Source organism: Oryctolagus cuniculus, chromosome 11, assembly GCF_051225735.1.
Source record: "Oryctolagus cuniculus isolate XC-2025 breed Fujian yellow rabbit chromosome 11, ASM5122573v1, whole genome shotgun sequence".
Classification (NCBI taxonomy): domain Eukaryota; kingdom Metazoa; phylum Chordata; class Mammalia; order Lagomorpha; family Leporidae; genus Oryctolagus; species Oryctolagus cuniculus.
Window position 1 is genome coordinate 38395792 of NC_142877.1, and position 15165 is coordinate 38410956.

Consider the following 15165-nt stretch of genomic DNA (forward strand, 5'->3'; position numbering starts at 1 on the left):
TATTTGAAAGAGAGTGAGGCAGACACAGAAAGATCTTCCAACTGCTGGTTCACTCTTCAAATACTTTCAATAGCCAGGGCTAAGTGAGCAGCCCAGAACTCAGGCCAGGTCTCCCCATGGGTAGCAGGGACCCAAGTACTTGAGCCATCATTTGCTGCCTACTAGAATGCACTTTAGCAGGAAGCTGCACTGGAAGAGGGGGAGCCAGGACTCAAACCAGGCACTCTGATATGAGATGCAGGCATCCAAAGCAGCAACTTAACTGCTGCACCAGATGCCCACTCTCTTCTTAGCTCTAGATCACCAAACACAATGAGAGAAGACATTAGCAAACTGCATGTGGATTGGTGTTGTAGGCAAGACACAGCTGGGTGACAGCATATTTTGACCATAGAAATGTTGTCTTGCTGCTTACAGAACCATCTGTGGACCAGCAAAACTGGCACCACCTGGAAACTGGGGAAAATGCAGAATCCCAGGATTCTCCACATGGTCATTAGATCACCATCTGCATTTTAACGAAATTCTCAGGTGATTCCCTCCCTCTCCCCTCTCCCCTCTCCCCTCTCCCCTCTCCCCTCTCCCCTCTCCCCTCTCTCTCTCTCTCTCTCTCTCTCTCTCACACACACACACACACACACACACACAGTTTGAGGATTGTGGTTAAAAAAAAAGGTAACCTGAAAAACTATTTCTGAGGAGATATCACTAAGATTCACAAGATCTCTTAAAAACAGGAAACATGAGGGTGGCATTGTGGCATAACGGGAAAAGCTGTCATCTGAAATGCTGGCATCCAATATGGGCACTGGTTCAAGTCTCGGCAGCTCCACTTCCAATTCAGTTCTCTGTTTGTTTTGTTTTGTTTTGTTTTGTTTTTGACAGGCAGAGTGGACAGTGAGAGAGAGAGACAGAGAGAAAGGTCTTCCTTTGCTGTTGGTTCACTCTCCAATGGCCGCCGTGGCGGCGCGCTGCGGCCGACGCACCGTGCTGATCCAATGGCAGGAGCCAGGTACTTATCCTGGTCTCCCATGGGGTGCAGGCCCCAAGTACTTGGGCCATCCTCCACTGCACTCCCTGGCCACAGCAGAGAGCTGGCCTGGAAGAGGGGCAACCGGGACAGAATCTGGCGCCCCAACCGGGACTAGAACCCGGTGTGCTGGCGCCGCAAGGCGGAGGATTAGCCTAGTGAGCCACAGCGCCGGCCCCAATTCAGTTCTCTGTTAATGTGCCTGGGAAACCACTGGAATATGGCCCAAGTGCTCAGGTCCCTGTACCCACAAGGGAGACCCAGATCAAGCTCCTGGCTCTTGGCTTCAGCCTGGCCCTGCCCTGGTCATTGCAGCCATTATTGGAGTGAACAAGAAGATGGAAAATACCTCTTTCTCTTTCTCTCTCTCTCTCTCCCCGCCCCCCGCAGTCGGTCTTCTCTCTCTCTCTTTCTCTCTCTCTCTCTCTCTCTCTCTCAACTCTGCCTTTCAAATAGATAAAATAAAATAAGTCTTTAAAAATAAATAAGTAAAAACAGGAGACTCAAGCCAAAGGTTGTGTCTAAAGAACCAATGTCCAGGGAAAACTTAAAAGAAACTAAAGATACACACGAAGTATTAGAGCTAAAGCCCCCAATTCCTTGGGCATCAATTTTTTTCCTAACAGTCTGCCAACATCAGACATACTATGTACCTTCAGAAAGTGATGAGTTACACCACGGACAACTTTCATAACAACAAATTATCAGTTTACAAAACTCAAAGGTCAACATAGTGTACCTCACAGTCATTTAAGCTGGCAAGACTTTTGAGTTCACACAAATCTGAAGTAATGCATTGGAAATATTTGATTTGTGTTAAACAGCACTATGGAATTCAAACATTCATATGCTCAACCAAACCCCATTCCTAGCCAATCAGCTTACTGATTGGCTTATATATACCCTTCCAACACTTACCATCCAAATAAATTTAATATTTAAAACTTTTAAAGCCTTTTCTATATGCTTTTTAAATAAATCTTATTTCCAGTAAATTTCCTGAGCTAAAAAAAAAATCACCACCACAACAACAATAAAATAATACCAAAAATGGCCCTGTGCTTTTTTATAAAAGGCACTGGGTACAGTGAGTGAATTCTGGCTCTAACAAAAGCTTTCTACAGAGAGAACCAAGACGGCAAAGCCACGAAGGCCTTCAGTCCGGTAAGGGCCACGAAGCAGTGTGTCAGAAAGAAATTGTTTTTTCTGCTCCTTTTGATGGGTTATGCTTTCAAGTCAGGAAATTAGAAACAGGTGTGCCAGAGGGCACACACATCCTCGCTCCACACTGAAAAACACGCGTTTTCAATTTTCAAACATGAAAGGGACTCCTGTTGAATGAAAGAAGAAATGAAAATCCAGCCCTGTTTCTGCGAACCATATGAAGGGAGCTTAGAAAGTCTTTGACAAGTTGCTCTACTTACTCCCTCTCCAACTGACAGCAGGTAGTACTCCACAATAGGACGGAATGGCATTCTTTCAAGTGAGAACAATCAAAGGGAGAATTACATTAAGGATCATAGCACTAGCATTTTAACCCATCACTTGATTTTATGCCTCTGTTTTTACCATTTCTTCACCTCATGTTTGAAAATTAGATGTCTGTTCTTTCACAAAACAACAACAACAACAAAGCAATGCAAAATAAGTATCTAGTAAGAAGAGAAAATTTGAGAAATCACAAACATCAAAAGAACATCTTGGGCTCACTTGGTTCATTTTAACCCAGGTCTACAATTTCTTTGAAGGCGTACTTTCTCTCCATGCAGTATTTAGTTCTCCTTGAGAGCAGGATGCTAGAGATACTTCTGTGAACATACAAGTTTGATGGATGATGCTAAGCTTAATGATACAGTTTTGGTAGGATTTGGGGGCAGGAAGAGAGATGTACTAATGGTTATAACAACAGTCAAGACATCAGGTACACCAGGTGCCTGCAAGTGGCCCTTTGGCCCTACACAAATGGAGATAGGTGAATCTCTGTGAGGGCGAAGCAAGACTTTTGATAAAGCTAATATTGCAAAATATTTCCATATTGGTAAGAAAATTCCCTACATTATCAAGTATAGCTTTCATGCCCTTTGAGGACAGAGACTGTCTTTACTTTTTTTTTTAAATTGTATCCAGATTAGAGCAAAAATTAAGAGCCTCTAAAGCACCTACTGCTTAACTGAGTGAGAAAAATTACAAGTCTTCTTGCCAGGAAGCCAAAGACCTGAACTCATGATGCATGGAAACACAACCTCCATGTCCCTTAAAATTATGTTTGGAAGAATACTTAATGCTGCAGAAAAATGTTCATTATGCAAGATTAAATTAACAAAGCATAATGAAAGCTAAATAGTATTCCAACTTTTGTTTCAAAGTTAGAAATACACCAAAAAATTAATAATATCATAGGATGGCAAAATTATCAATTTTAATTTCCAAATTATCTTCAATGATTATGCATTATTTCCTTTTTTAATCTTCAAAATTTTTTTCTATTTTATTCAAAGAGTTTATTAATACATTAGATTATCAGGGTCACAGCAAATGCATGATAATTACAACACAATTCTCATATTGATATGATATTAATACAAAGAATATACTCAATGTAGCTCCTATATATAATTCTAAGAATAAAACTTCCTAATCCCCCTCCCCCTTTCCTCCTACCATCCATCCTTCCCTCTCATTTTCTTTTCCCTTGCTTTCTTAACTTTTGAGATAACATTTTAATTTACATTATAGCCATTACATTAATAGTCATTTACCTAAATTATAGTCATTTTATATTATAGTTATTACTTTATAGTCATTTACTTTAATACTTTACCAAATAAAGAGTTAAAATACACTAATTAAAAATCCCTAAGGTACCTAAAAGTGGCCACGTTAAACTGGGTTCTTAGAAAATGACCTGGCATAATGCAGAATTGCCCTTTATTTTGAATCATTAGTAACCTTAGTTATATAAAAAGAAGGAACTAAGATGTTAATTGCTCATCAGATATGAAGTGACCTAATTAGAGTTTCTAATAATCTCAGAATAGAATTCCCATCCCACATAATTACTTTCACCCTTAGAAATGTGATGGTAATTTATATCTTCTGTTATCTGAAAATGAACAGTATTTTTCCCGACCCGCAATAACAAAACAATCCAAAGAGTCAAGTGCTTTTAAGATGTTACTGTGTTATCTGCACTCACATCTAAAAGTCATAATTTACAAAGATTCCTCATGACATAAATCCCAACTCTACATATTATGTCTCAAACTATTTCAGCTTATGTGGCTGCTCCAGCCATTGCGGCCATTTGGGGAGTGAACCAGCAGATGGAAGATCTCTTTCTTTCTCACTCTCTCTGCCTCTGTAACTTTGACTTTAAAATAAATAAATAAATCTTAAAAAAAAAAAAGTTTCAGGGAAGTCAAAGTCTCAGCCCTGCAGTGAGAAACCTAACATGGCCAATTAAGGAACCAGAGTGAGCTGAAGAGTTTAAGTTCTACCAGTAGGACTACCAACAATGTATTTAACAACTTGACTGGTTTTGCCTTTTTTTATGTATCATGGCTCAACATTCCAGAGTAACTTCAGAGATGAAAGATCTTCATCTGTCTTCCAAAAATATGAACATATCCCTTCTCAAAATGATCCCTACTTTATACAAAAGAAAATTTAAATGCTTATTCAAAGTCATCCAAATACTACCACCTTCATGAGGACTTTGGCTTTTTCTTTGCGGAAGACAGGAAGCAGCTGTGTGACAAAAGCTGTGTTCAAGAACTGTGACATAATTTGAGTTAGGTTTGAACACCAATTCCAGTGTTGACACCTGAAAAAGGGGGTTAAAAGCAAAGAGTCTAGCCAGGAGACTACTTCAATAATCCAGATTAGAGATGATGGCACCTCAGATCTGTTGGCAGCTCCGTATAGGTAACAAGAAGTAGTCAGATTGCAAATATGCTTGTGAGGAGGATAGGCAGGGTTTGTTGCTGGATTGGATATGGGTAAGACAGACAAGAGGGTAAAGAATGGAACCAAGATTTTGACCTGAGCCACTGTGAAAACGGAATTACTCCTTGCTGTGTGTGGAAAAGATTTCTAAGAGGACAGGTTGGGAGAGTGAGGGGAACATACCCAAAGCTCATATTTGAAAATGTATTTGTATTTGAAAATATATTTGCACTTGAAAATGTATCTGTATTTGAAAATGTTAAATTTGTGATGCCTATTAAACATATGACAGGAAACTTTTAACAAGTAATTGAATTACAAATGATTTCTCAGAAGAGGCCCAATTGGAGATTAAAGTTTGAAAGTCATCAGCATATAGGTGGTATGTCGTCATTAAACTGGATGAGACACATCAAGTGAGTAGATAGACAAAGAGAGAAGAGGTTCAAGGTCTAGGCCTTGGAGCACACACAACACTGAAAGGTCAGGAAGATTCAAAACATTAACAAATGACACTGAGGAGGACCAGGAGACTATAGTTCTCTGTAAGTTAGTAAAGAACAATATGTCCGGCCAGCGCCGCAGCTCAATAGGCTAATCCTCCACCTAGCGGCGCCAGCACACCATGTTCTAGTCCCGGTTGGGGCGCCGGATTCTTTCCCGGTTGCCCCTCTTCCAGGCCAGCTCTCTGCTGTGGCCAGGGAGTGCAGTGGAGGATGGCCCAAGTGCTTGGGCCCTGCACCCCATGGGAGACCAGGAGAAGCACCTGGCTCCTGGCTTTGGATCAGCGCAGTGCGCTGGCCGCAGCGCGCCAGCCATGGTGGCCATTGGAGGGTGAACCAACGGCAAAAGGAAGACCTTTCTCTCTGTCTCTCTCTCTCTCACTGTCCACTCTGCCTGTCAAAAAAAAAAAAAAAAAAAAGTTTCCAGGAGGAGGAAGTCATCTGAGTCAACTGTGCCAAAATACTATTTTTAGGACAAAATGATGACCAGCAGATTTTGGAGGTAACTGTTAATCTTGACAAGAGTAGATCGGTGGCATGGCAGAAGAACAATCTTAACTGAAGAAGATTAAAGAGTACATCAGAAAACAGCACTAAGAGAAAAAATAAACCTCAAATACAGACAATTTTTTGTTGTTTTACCTTGAAGAATTGCTAATAAATGAGGGGAGAGCTAGAAGGTTGATTCCTAGGTGACTTGCACGCAAAATTCTAAGTAAAATAGCACTTTAACTCACCAAGAGGGCTTATGACACTCAAATTGCAGAAGAGAAACAATGATTGCTGCTTAGGAAGAAAGTGAAGCAGGGATTTTTGCTCCTTTTGCCCAACTCCTTAACAGTAATGACGACGTACTATTTTCATATAGTTCAGCAATGGTCTTGTATTGGCTCTTGCCATCATACAACAGCCCTCTCAAAAACAAGATTCTCTCAAACCGGAGTTTTCTGCCACAGTCCCATGAGGCAATCTCCCAGAGAGGTAGAGAAAGAACCACGGCTGCTAATTTGGTTGAGAAACAAAGAAGGATTGGCACAATTCCTCTGCTCTTGCGGAAGAGACTCCAATTGCTAGCTCAGAAAGATTAAGGAATAAAACTAGTGTCCATTTTTGCATTTTTCTTTAAATCCCATCCACCTTGAAGCTCCTCCTAGAAACTCAGAGTCATAACTTTCACAGCTCTCAGGTTTCCAGGACTACTCAAAGTCAAGACCTAGGAAAGTTTAAGAAAAGAAAAAAAAGAAAAAGAAAAGAAATAAAGAAAGAAACCTGGAAAATCATGAATCACTGGATTTCATACAAGAAACAACATAGAAAATCTTTCTTCATGCCAGAACATGTTAAGAAAGGGAGATTGAGCCTCTACCTTCTATCTCCAGTCAGTTGCCAACAGTACCCCTGGATTCACTGTTCTCTTTAAGAAAAAAACAGAACTGTACAGACAAGTAACAGAAGACCAACGTTAAGGTCAACCAGAGCATAAACTTAATCTCCTGCTTTTTTTCCTCCTTCTGATCTTCTAATCCTTGATCTGCTCTTCCTTTCCATTGCCAGAGACAAGCTACAGATGTATCTTACATTATACATCTGATGTGTTACTGAAAAATGAAGTGTGAGTCCAAATTTGGCAAATTGAATCATATTTTTAAACGCTATTTAGAGAAATTCCATGGTGAATAATCTTTTTGAAACAGTAAGCATCATTTATACAGGCTGGAAGCACACATGCATTTCTTCCTTTTTATTTGTTTATTAGGCACTTAACATGTACAAGGCTCTATGCCAGGCACTCAGGAGACACAGATATACCTACAACCTTCCTTTCCTCAAGAGTTTATCTTACCACTTCAAGAGAACATGAAACAAGTTATTTTCACCAAAAAAAAAAAAAAATGCTGAGAATGAGAAAATCTTTTACTATAGTTCAGAGTTCTAAAATATACTTATTTTATATTTTAAAATGTCTGGAATCAGGAGGTACATTAAAACTGATGGCTTCTTCCAAGCTGCCTCTGAGAGAGAGACAGAGAGAAAGGTCTTCCTTTTCCGTTGGTTCACCCCAAAATGGCCTCTGCGGCCGGCGCGCCGATCCGAAGCCTGGAGCCAGGCGCTTCTCCTGGTCTCCCATGCAGGTGCAGGGCCCAAGCACTTGGGCCATCCTCCACTGCACTCCCGGGCCACAGCAGAGAGCTGGACTGGAAGAGGGGCAACTGGGACAGAATCCGGCACCCCAACCAGGACTAGAACCCTGGGGTGCTGGTGCCGCAGACAGAGGATTAGCCTATTGAGCCACAGCGCAAGCCGCTCAAGTGTCATTTTAACAACATGTTTTGAAGGATTACTATATGATACAGACTTGAAATGTAAAATGACTGTACACATAAGAAGGCATGCAAACAGCAATGAGGCATGACTTTGGTATCAGTGAAGCAAATACTTCTCATTGGGGCAACATCCCTGTTTGTTTTCCTATAAAACAACAACAATGGTTCAGTGCTGAGAAAGTAGTGTGTCATACTTTGATTGGCAGTCTTTTTCACTCTCTGGTGGTATAAAAACAATATTATATCTTACAAAAGATAGCAATTTAAGATTCAGTGGAATACAGTAAGCATTGAGCCCCTACTCTGGGCCAAGAAATGCACTAAGTGCTTTCCATACGTCAATTCATTCAACCCTCACAGCAATGATAGATCTTATTCCTGTTATATACACACCCCCTTACACAGGTTCCCCAACTAGTCAGTCTGGAAGAATCTGCTCTGCTCCCTTGCTAGCAAGGAAAATTCCCACGATGCCAGACATTAGTCAGAGTTTGCAAGATCAGCTCCTGCCACCAAACCCCCCAATCATTCTTCCCCACCCAGTGATGAGAACAAGATGCTGGAGTTTATCCCTCAGGCTAATGACCAAATCGCCTGTCTAGCCTTGAGAGAGCACTGTCCTGACCATAACTAACCATCTTCTCTCCGCCTTTCAATTATCACCTTCCAAGATATATAAACCTAAAATGAAGGCCAGCTCTCTGGATTTTCTGCAATAGCCTAAGGCACAAGTCTTCTTTATTTTGGCCAAAAAATTACAAAACTGTGTGCTCTACTTTCCTTACGACTTGGTCACCCAACTCTGCCATATGTTCCCATTGTCAATCTCATAACAGCCCCAGGAGAAACAAGAGTGATGCAATCACACAAAGTACCACAGAAATGACAAACCAGAGATCAAGTATATTGATACGGTATAAATAGAATATGGCTCCCAATCTCATAGAGCAGTTTGAACCCCAAAGTGATAAGCTGGTGGTACTGGGAGTGGTAAACACTTAATGAGAGTTTCTCAGGTCATTTGAGGGGTGACCCCAGAAGGTAGTTCCCACAATAGTATCATTATAGAGCCTGAGTTGGCATAACTGTTTCACCCTCCCTCCCTCCTTCCCTTCTTCCCTTCTCTCTTCCTCCCTCCCCCACTGCTTCTGGCTCACCTTTCTCTGTCCATGTTCTGCCTTTCTCATCCACCACCCTCACCAGATGTCCAATTGATGAGACTGCCTGATCTTGGACTGCACATCTCTAAAACTATAAGCCAAAATAAACCTTCCTACATGGGTAGCTTCTCTCAAGTATTTCTCACAGCAGTGCAAAGCTGACTTTCTATCATCCTCAGGTTCTCTGGACAGTGGGTAGCATTAAACTCAGGGGAGAAAATGTAACCTGACAAGCTGGGTATCCAAGGTAAAAGGTTATACTGGATGTCATGAACTGAATGAAACTACCTTCAACTAATACAGAATGGGGAAGGAGGAAAGACTTCCATCTAAATTTTAGCTTTACTCATCCATTGCATTCTACTTAATAGATTCGAACCCATAACATATGTTCTTATTCCAACTTCTACATCACCAACTTAAAAGGGGAAAACATGGGTGGACAACTCCCAAGGCGACTGAATCTCTCTTCCTAAATGTGTTCGTCAGGCAAGCTCTCGGGATTTTGTTTTTAAACAGACTCCAGTTCACCTAACATGTAGATTTGAGAGTTATTTCTTGATATCTAAACAACTGAGCAAAATATTGAATAAAATTAAAATCAATACAACACTTAACATCAACTGAGGCTGCTTTGAGAAAATAAAAATGAAATAATGAATTTATCTATTTTAGACTTGTCTGTTCATAAACATAATTTTTCCACAGACACAGGGCCACAGTTTCATTCAATGACCAATTTGTGAACTTTATATGTGTCAAGATTTCCATGGCCTGTGAATAAGAAATTAATTAACCTTAAAATTGTTACATTATGCTCATTTCTTCAAAAATGAAATATTACAAAACAATTTTCACCAATTATATAAGTATGGCTTAGATTCAACATTAATTCATGTTTAGATTTCACCTGATAGGCCAGTATCTTATAATCCTATTTTTCCTCTGATGGAAGGAATGGACCTAGGTCGGGAGGCTGCTGCAATAAGCAGGCAGGGGATACAGGTTTACACATTTGCTAGCAAAGAATATGCAAGATGATGCTGAACAATCCTTACAACCTCCCAAACACTAAAGATCTTTCATGGGTTCAATTCTCTTGTCTATACAGTCTCTTAGCACATGCTTAAGATTTATCAAAAATATGGCTTTTAATCATTAAATGACTGGTAAAGCTGAAGTTGTGAAAAATGGTCATGAAAGCAGCAAATACCTGAGGTACTCACAGCTGTGGAGTAGGGATTATGAGCTCCAGTATTTTCAGCCCAGCAGCCACATCCATAAAGAGCAGCCTGGAAAAGAACAAAAACAGAATATTTCAGAAATATCATATGCAAGTTTAAGTTTTCAACAAAAGACAAAAATCATGCCCATCCAACAAAACCTGGTTTAATAAGAATGAGTAACGTGTAGGTTATAATGCCAGATGTTGAACAAGAACTACCCCCAAAAACAGGTTTAACTATTAAAACTTCTGACCCCTTGAAATCAATGTGTTTGTCCTACAATAACAGTTCTCAAACTTAGTATATTGAATTACTTGGGGAGTTGCCCAAAAAGAATCCCAGAGATTCCGATTAAGTGTCTGGAGGAAGTCTGGGAATAAGTACTAACCAGGGTCTTGGGATACTGGGATGCAGGTGGTTTTCCTGTCATGCTCTGAGAAACCCGATTCAGGAGAACCAACCCTCCTTCCTTCCTTTCCTTCCTTTCCTCCCTTCTCCCTCCCTCCCTTCCTTCCTTTCTTTTTAAAAGATTTATTTATTTATTTGAGGGACAGAGTTAACAAAGGGAGAGAAAGACAGAGGGGTCTTCAACCTGCTGGTACATTCCCCAGATGACTCCAACAGCTGGAGCTGGGCCAATCTGAAGCCAGGAGCTTCTTTCAGTCTCTCATGTGGGTGCAGGGGCCCAAGTGCCATCTTCCACTGCTTTCCCAGTCCAGCAGCAGGAAGCTAGATGGGAAGTGGAGCAGCCAGGACACGAACCACTGCCCATATGGGATGCTGGTGCTGCAGAGGCTTAGCATAGAGGACCTTTTCCATGACTCCCTTGGAGTAAACCTAACAGGAACTGCAAATAGCTTGATATCAAAGAACCCAGTATATGCTAGATTCTGCCAGATGAAAAGAAAGAAGGCAAAAAGGCCAGTTCAAGCTAATCACTTTGTTAGTGATGGAACAGATTTATACTCCTGAAACCACGAGGAACACAATAAGCTAGTATAGTTTTATAAAAGATTATGGCAATCACTCCTATTTTGTTTACAATATGTCTGTATTCATCTCCTCAGTACCCACAATGACTTCTCTTTGGGAGGGAAATCACAACCAATAACTTTTCCACTCCTTAGTGAGAAGCTGAGTTAGAAAAACTCTAGCTAGCAATCATAGAGAAAATACAAGGAAGCGTGCTCAAGAGTTCCTTTCTACATGTTTGGTGAGAATGAGAAACTGGGGGCCGGTGCTGTGGTGCAGTGAGTTAACACCCTGGCCTGAAGTGCCGGCGTCCCATATGGGCGCCAGTTCTAGTCCCGGCTGCTCCTCTTCCTATCCAGCTTTCTGCTGTGGCCTGGGAGGGCAGTGGAAGATGGTCCAAGTCCTTGTGGGAGATCTGGAGGAAGCTCCTAGCTCCTGGCTTCGCATCAGCGCAGCTCCGGCCATTGCGGCCGACTGGGGAGTGAAACCATAGGATGGAAGACCTCTCTCTCTCTGCCTCTCCTTCTCTGTGTAACTCTGACTTTCAAATAAATAAATAAATCTTTAAAAAAAAAAAAAGAATGAGAAACTGAAAATGACCTGTATCAATGAGTAAATAAATGGCTGATTAAATAACAATGTGTGGGATTCATTACAAAGGTTAAAAATAAAAGAAACACGTTGAATAAAATATTTAGGAACAAATACAGGAAGTTCTATAGGAATCTTTAAAAAAAAAGTTACAACAACACATACAGTATTTACAATGACGAATGCAGAAAAAGATACTTCCATTAAAAGTCCTATTATTTTCTGAATGCTCATTTCTGAAGAAAAGCAAATTGGCTAATAATGAGAATGATGACCAGAGGTTTATCATGCTATGATATACTTCTATTTTTATTATTATTTTACAAGAACCTTAGAATTCATTTATTCCAATAGTCTCTATGAAACATCCCACACACTCCTGCTACTGACAATCTCACTACCTCATGTGGAAATATCAACTTTCTTGAGAATTAGTTCAGAGTCTGGAATAAAGTCTACCATATTCATGTGACCCTCAGTGGCCATGTCCAGTTGTCACTGACAACAGCATTCTGAAAAGTACAGCCAATGTGAACAGGGCATTCCCATTATGGTAGACAGTAAAAAACTGTTACTGACAGTTTAAATACCCAACTCATGGTGTTGATATGGGATTATGTAAAATAAGAAATCTGTTGTACATAGAAGGTACTTAAACAGTAGTTATATTTATTATTAGAGACTATGATACATAATCTAATGCATTCTGTCACTTTAATCTTTTAGAACTTTTGCAAGATAGCTGGTTATCCTCATTTTACAATTGTGGAAAGTGGAGCTCAAATGAGTAACTTATTCAAAGAAAGAGGAATAGTAATTGAGAAGGTGGGATTAGAATAAAATTTTATCTGAAGCCAAAGTCTACACCTTTCACCATCAAACTCACCTACCTATTTGTGTGTGACAGTGAAATGCAGTAATTCTTTTCTCATGTTCAACTTAGAAATTCTTTTTTTAAAAAAAGACATATTTATTTGAAAGGCAAAGTTACAGAAAGTCAGAAGCAGAGAGGGGGAGGTCTTCCATCTGCTGATTCACTCCCCCAAGTGGCCACAACGGCCCGACCTGGGCCGATCTGAAGCCAGGAGCTTCTTCCGGGTCTCCCAAGTGGGTGTAGGGGCCCCAAGGACTTGGGCCATCTTCTACTGCTTTCCCAGGCCAGAGCAGAGAGCTGGGTGGGAAGTGGGGCAGCCAGGACTTGAACCAGTGCTCATATGGGATGCTGGCACTGCTCATATGAGATGCTGGATGGGAAGTAGGGCAGCCAGGATTTGTAGCGGCTTCACCTGCTACACCAGAGCACCAACCCCCCTCAAGTTGTAAATTCTAATCAAAGTTAAAGAAGTCCTATTTCAAATTGTCACTTCTCCATCTTCAGTGCTATTACACGTTGAGAGCAGCATAAAATACTAAAATTTTTAAATAGTTCATTTGTGTATTTAAAAGTGTCTTGTTTCACCACATTAATAAAATAATAATTAGCCTTTGATATAACTTGCTTTTGTATGGGGTTCATTCTATTCTGATTGCCAAAAAGAATTGTTCTTTGCCTCCCATCTGATACATCTATTTTTCCAGGCCTATTACATCTGCTCTATCCAAGCAATCTAATCCAAATAAACAACTGTATTTTCCTGTAAGCATTTTTATATCTTTTCTCCACACCCTTCCCTTATGTTCCCGCTCTCACAAGCTATGCATTCATAGAGTAGTCAGGTGGGGCAAAACAGCATTTACATTTTACAGAAGTTTTTCTTTTTCCAGGATTTTCCCACAGGCAGTGACAGAATCGTTTCAAGATCATTAGATGTAATACCCTAATATAGACCAGAACTATCCTTGGCTATATTGTTATTTTGCTAACCAAAACAAACAGAAAACAGTGAGAAAGTTATGGGAATTACAATGCAATGAAGGCTGCTCTGTTAGCTTTTCTCTCTCCTTCTCTACTAGACCATCCAAAGCTAATATAGCAAGCATTATTTTTTTATTTCAAACTTAAAAAACACATAGGATCTTAAAATTTGAATAACACCATGACCAAAGGCTTTTATCGTGAACTCAAAACGTTATATATGGGCTGGTGCTGTGGCATAGCGGATAAAGCCACCGCCTGTAGTGCCAGCATCCCATATGGGTACCAGTTCGACTCCTGGCTGCTCCACTTCCCATCCAGCTCTCTGCTATGGCCTGGGAATGCAGCAGAAGATGGCCCGAGTGCTTGGGCCCCTGCACCCGCGTGGGAGATCTGGAGGAAGCTCCTGGCTCCTGGCTTCGGAAGCTGTTGTAGCCACTTGGGGAATGAACCAGTGGATCGAAAATCTCTTTGTCTCTGCCTCTCTGAAACTCTGCCTTTCAAATAAATAAATAAATCTTTAAAAAAATTATATACATGTTCAGCAACCTTTGCCCATAAATTCCCTTGTACAGTAGAGAAAGAACAGCACAAAATTAATTATTCATCTCTTCCCCAATTCCCTAGGAGTGTAAGTGGCTTGTCCACACAAATAGCTGATCAAGAACCATCACTTGGGGTTTTGCAAATATATCCTCTATGACCTGAATCAATGTACTTCAACTATTTGATAACCACCATATTCAAATAAACTGTGAAACTGACTTTTCTTCAAATATGAGAGACACAAAGTATACCAAGCCTTACCCCCACTTGTAAGACCCAAGATCCAATAACTGACTTTAAATACATGCCTTGCAACTAGTAGAGAGTCTGATTCATTGTTTACTCAAAGATTATTTATTATGCCCATTATGTACCAAATTGGTTTATATTCAGAAAGCTGATCAAATGGACTATCAAATTTCATTCTCAGTATAAAATTAAAGATTGGAGATGGTGCAAAGAGGATATTAAGTAAAGAAGTGAACAAATTTCACATAAATTAAATTCTCATTTCTGATGTCTTAAGCGGTATCATGTGGTAGCAACCTCAAATATTGATTACTCTACAAAAATGGCTGAAATGCTTCATCAGAGAGAGATGTACAGGGTCAAAATGTTGTTGATCCTTCAATGGAAAAAAAATGTAACTCTGAAATCATTTTTCCACCTCAAAAACAATCAGGTGGAGCTCACTCCTAAAGAGAATGACATTTACACAGGGAAAAAATGGAAATAAATACATTTATTAAATGTCTACTAAAGCCAGGCCAGTGCCCGGTTAAAGGCAGTGAAGCTAGAATTACTGACTGTGAAGCTCGGGAAGAACCACACTACTATAAAAGATAGGTTTTTGGTGTTTTTTTGTTTGTTTGTTTTTTTGTTTTTTAAGAAAGAAGCTATAAAAGTGATATGGCTGATGATTTATACCAGATAAACATTAAGCAATAATGATACTAATTTTTTTTTCTAAAGAAAAAAAGAGTTTCTACTTATTTAAACACTGTGGGCTAGGA

The 15165-nt window shown here is 40.1% G+C and overlaps 1 protein-coding gene across 17 annotated transcripts in view; it reads right to left on the reverse strand.

Annotated features, from left to right (window-relative positions):
* The window catches only part of TASP1 (taspase 1), a 361007-nt gene that overhangs the window by 230632 nt on the left and 115210 nt on the right, over nt 1-15165 (reverse strand). For 12 of the 17 annotated variants that reach the window (XM_089307335.1, XM_070052094.2, XM_070052098.2 and 9 more), the window contains one exon: nt 10176-10254. In XM_089307335.1, the coding sequence (XP_089163461.1) occupies nt 10176-10254 (79 nt within the window). The remainder of the gene's footprint in view (nt 1-10175; nt 10255-15165) is intronic. The other 5 variants (XR_016215997.1, XR_011380008.2, XR_011380009.2 and 2 more) reach the window with 1 other exon arrangement.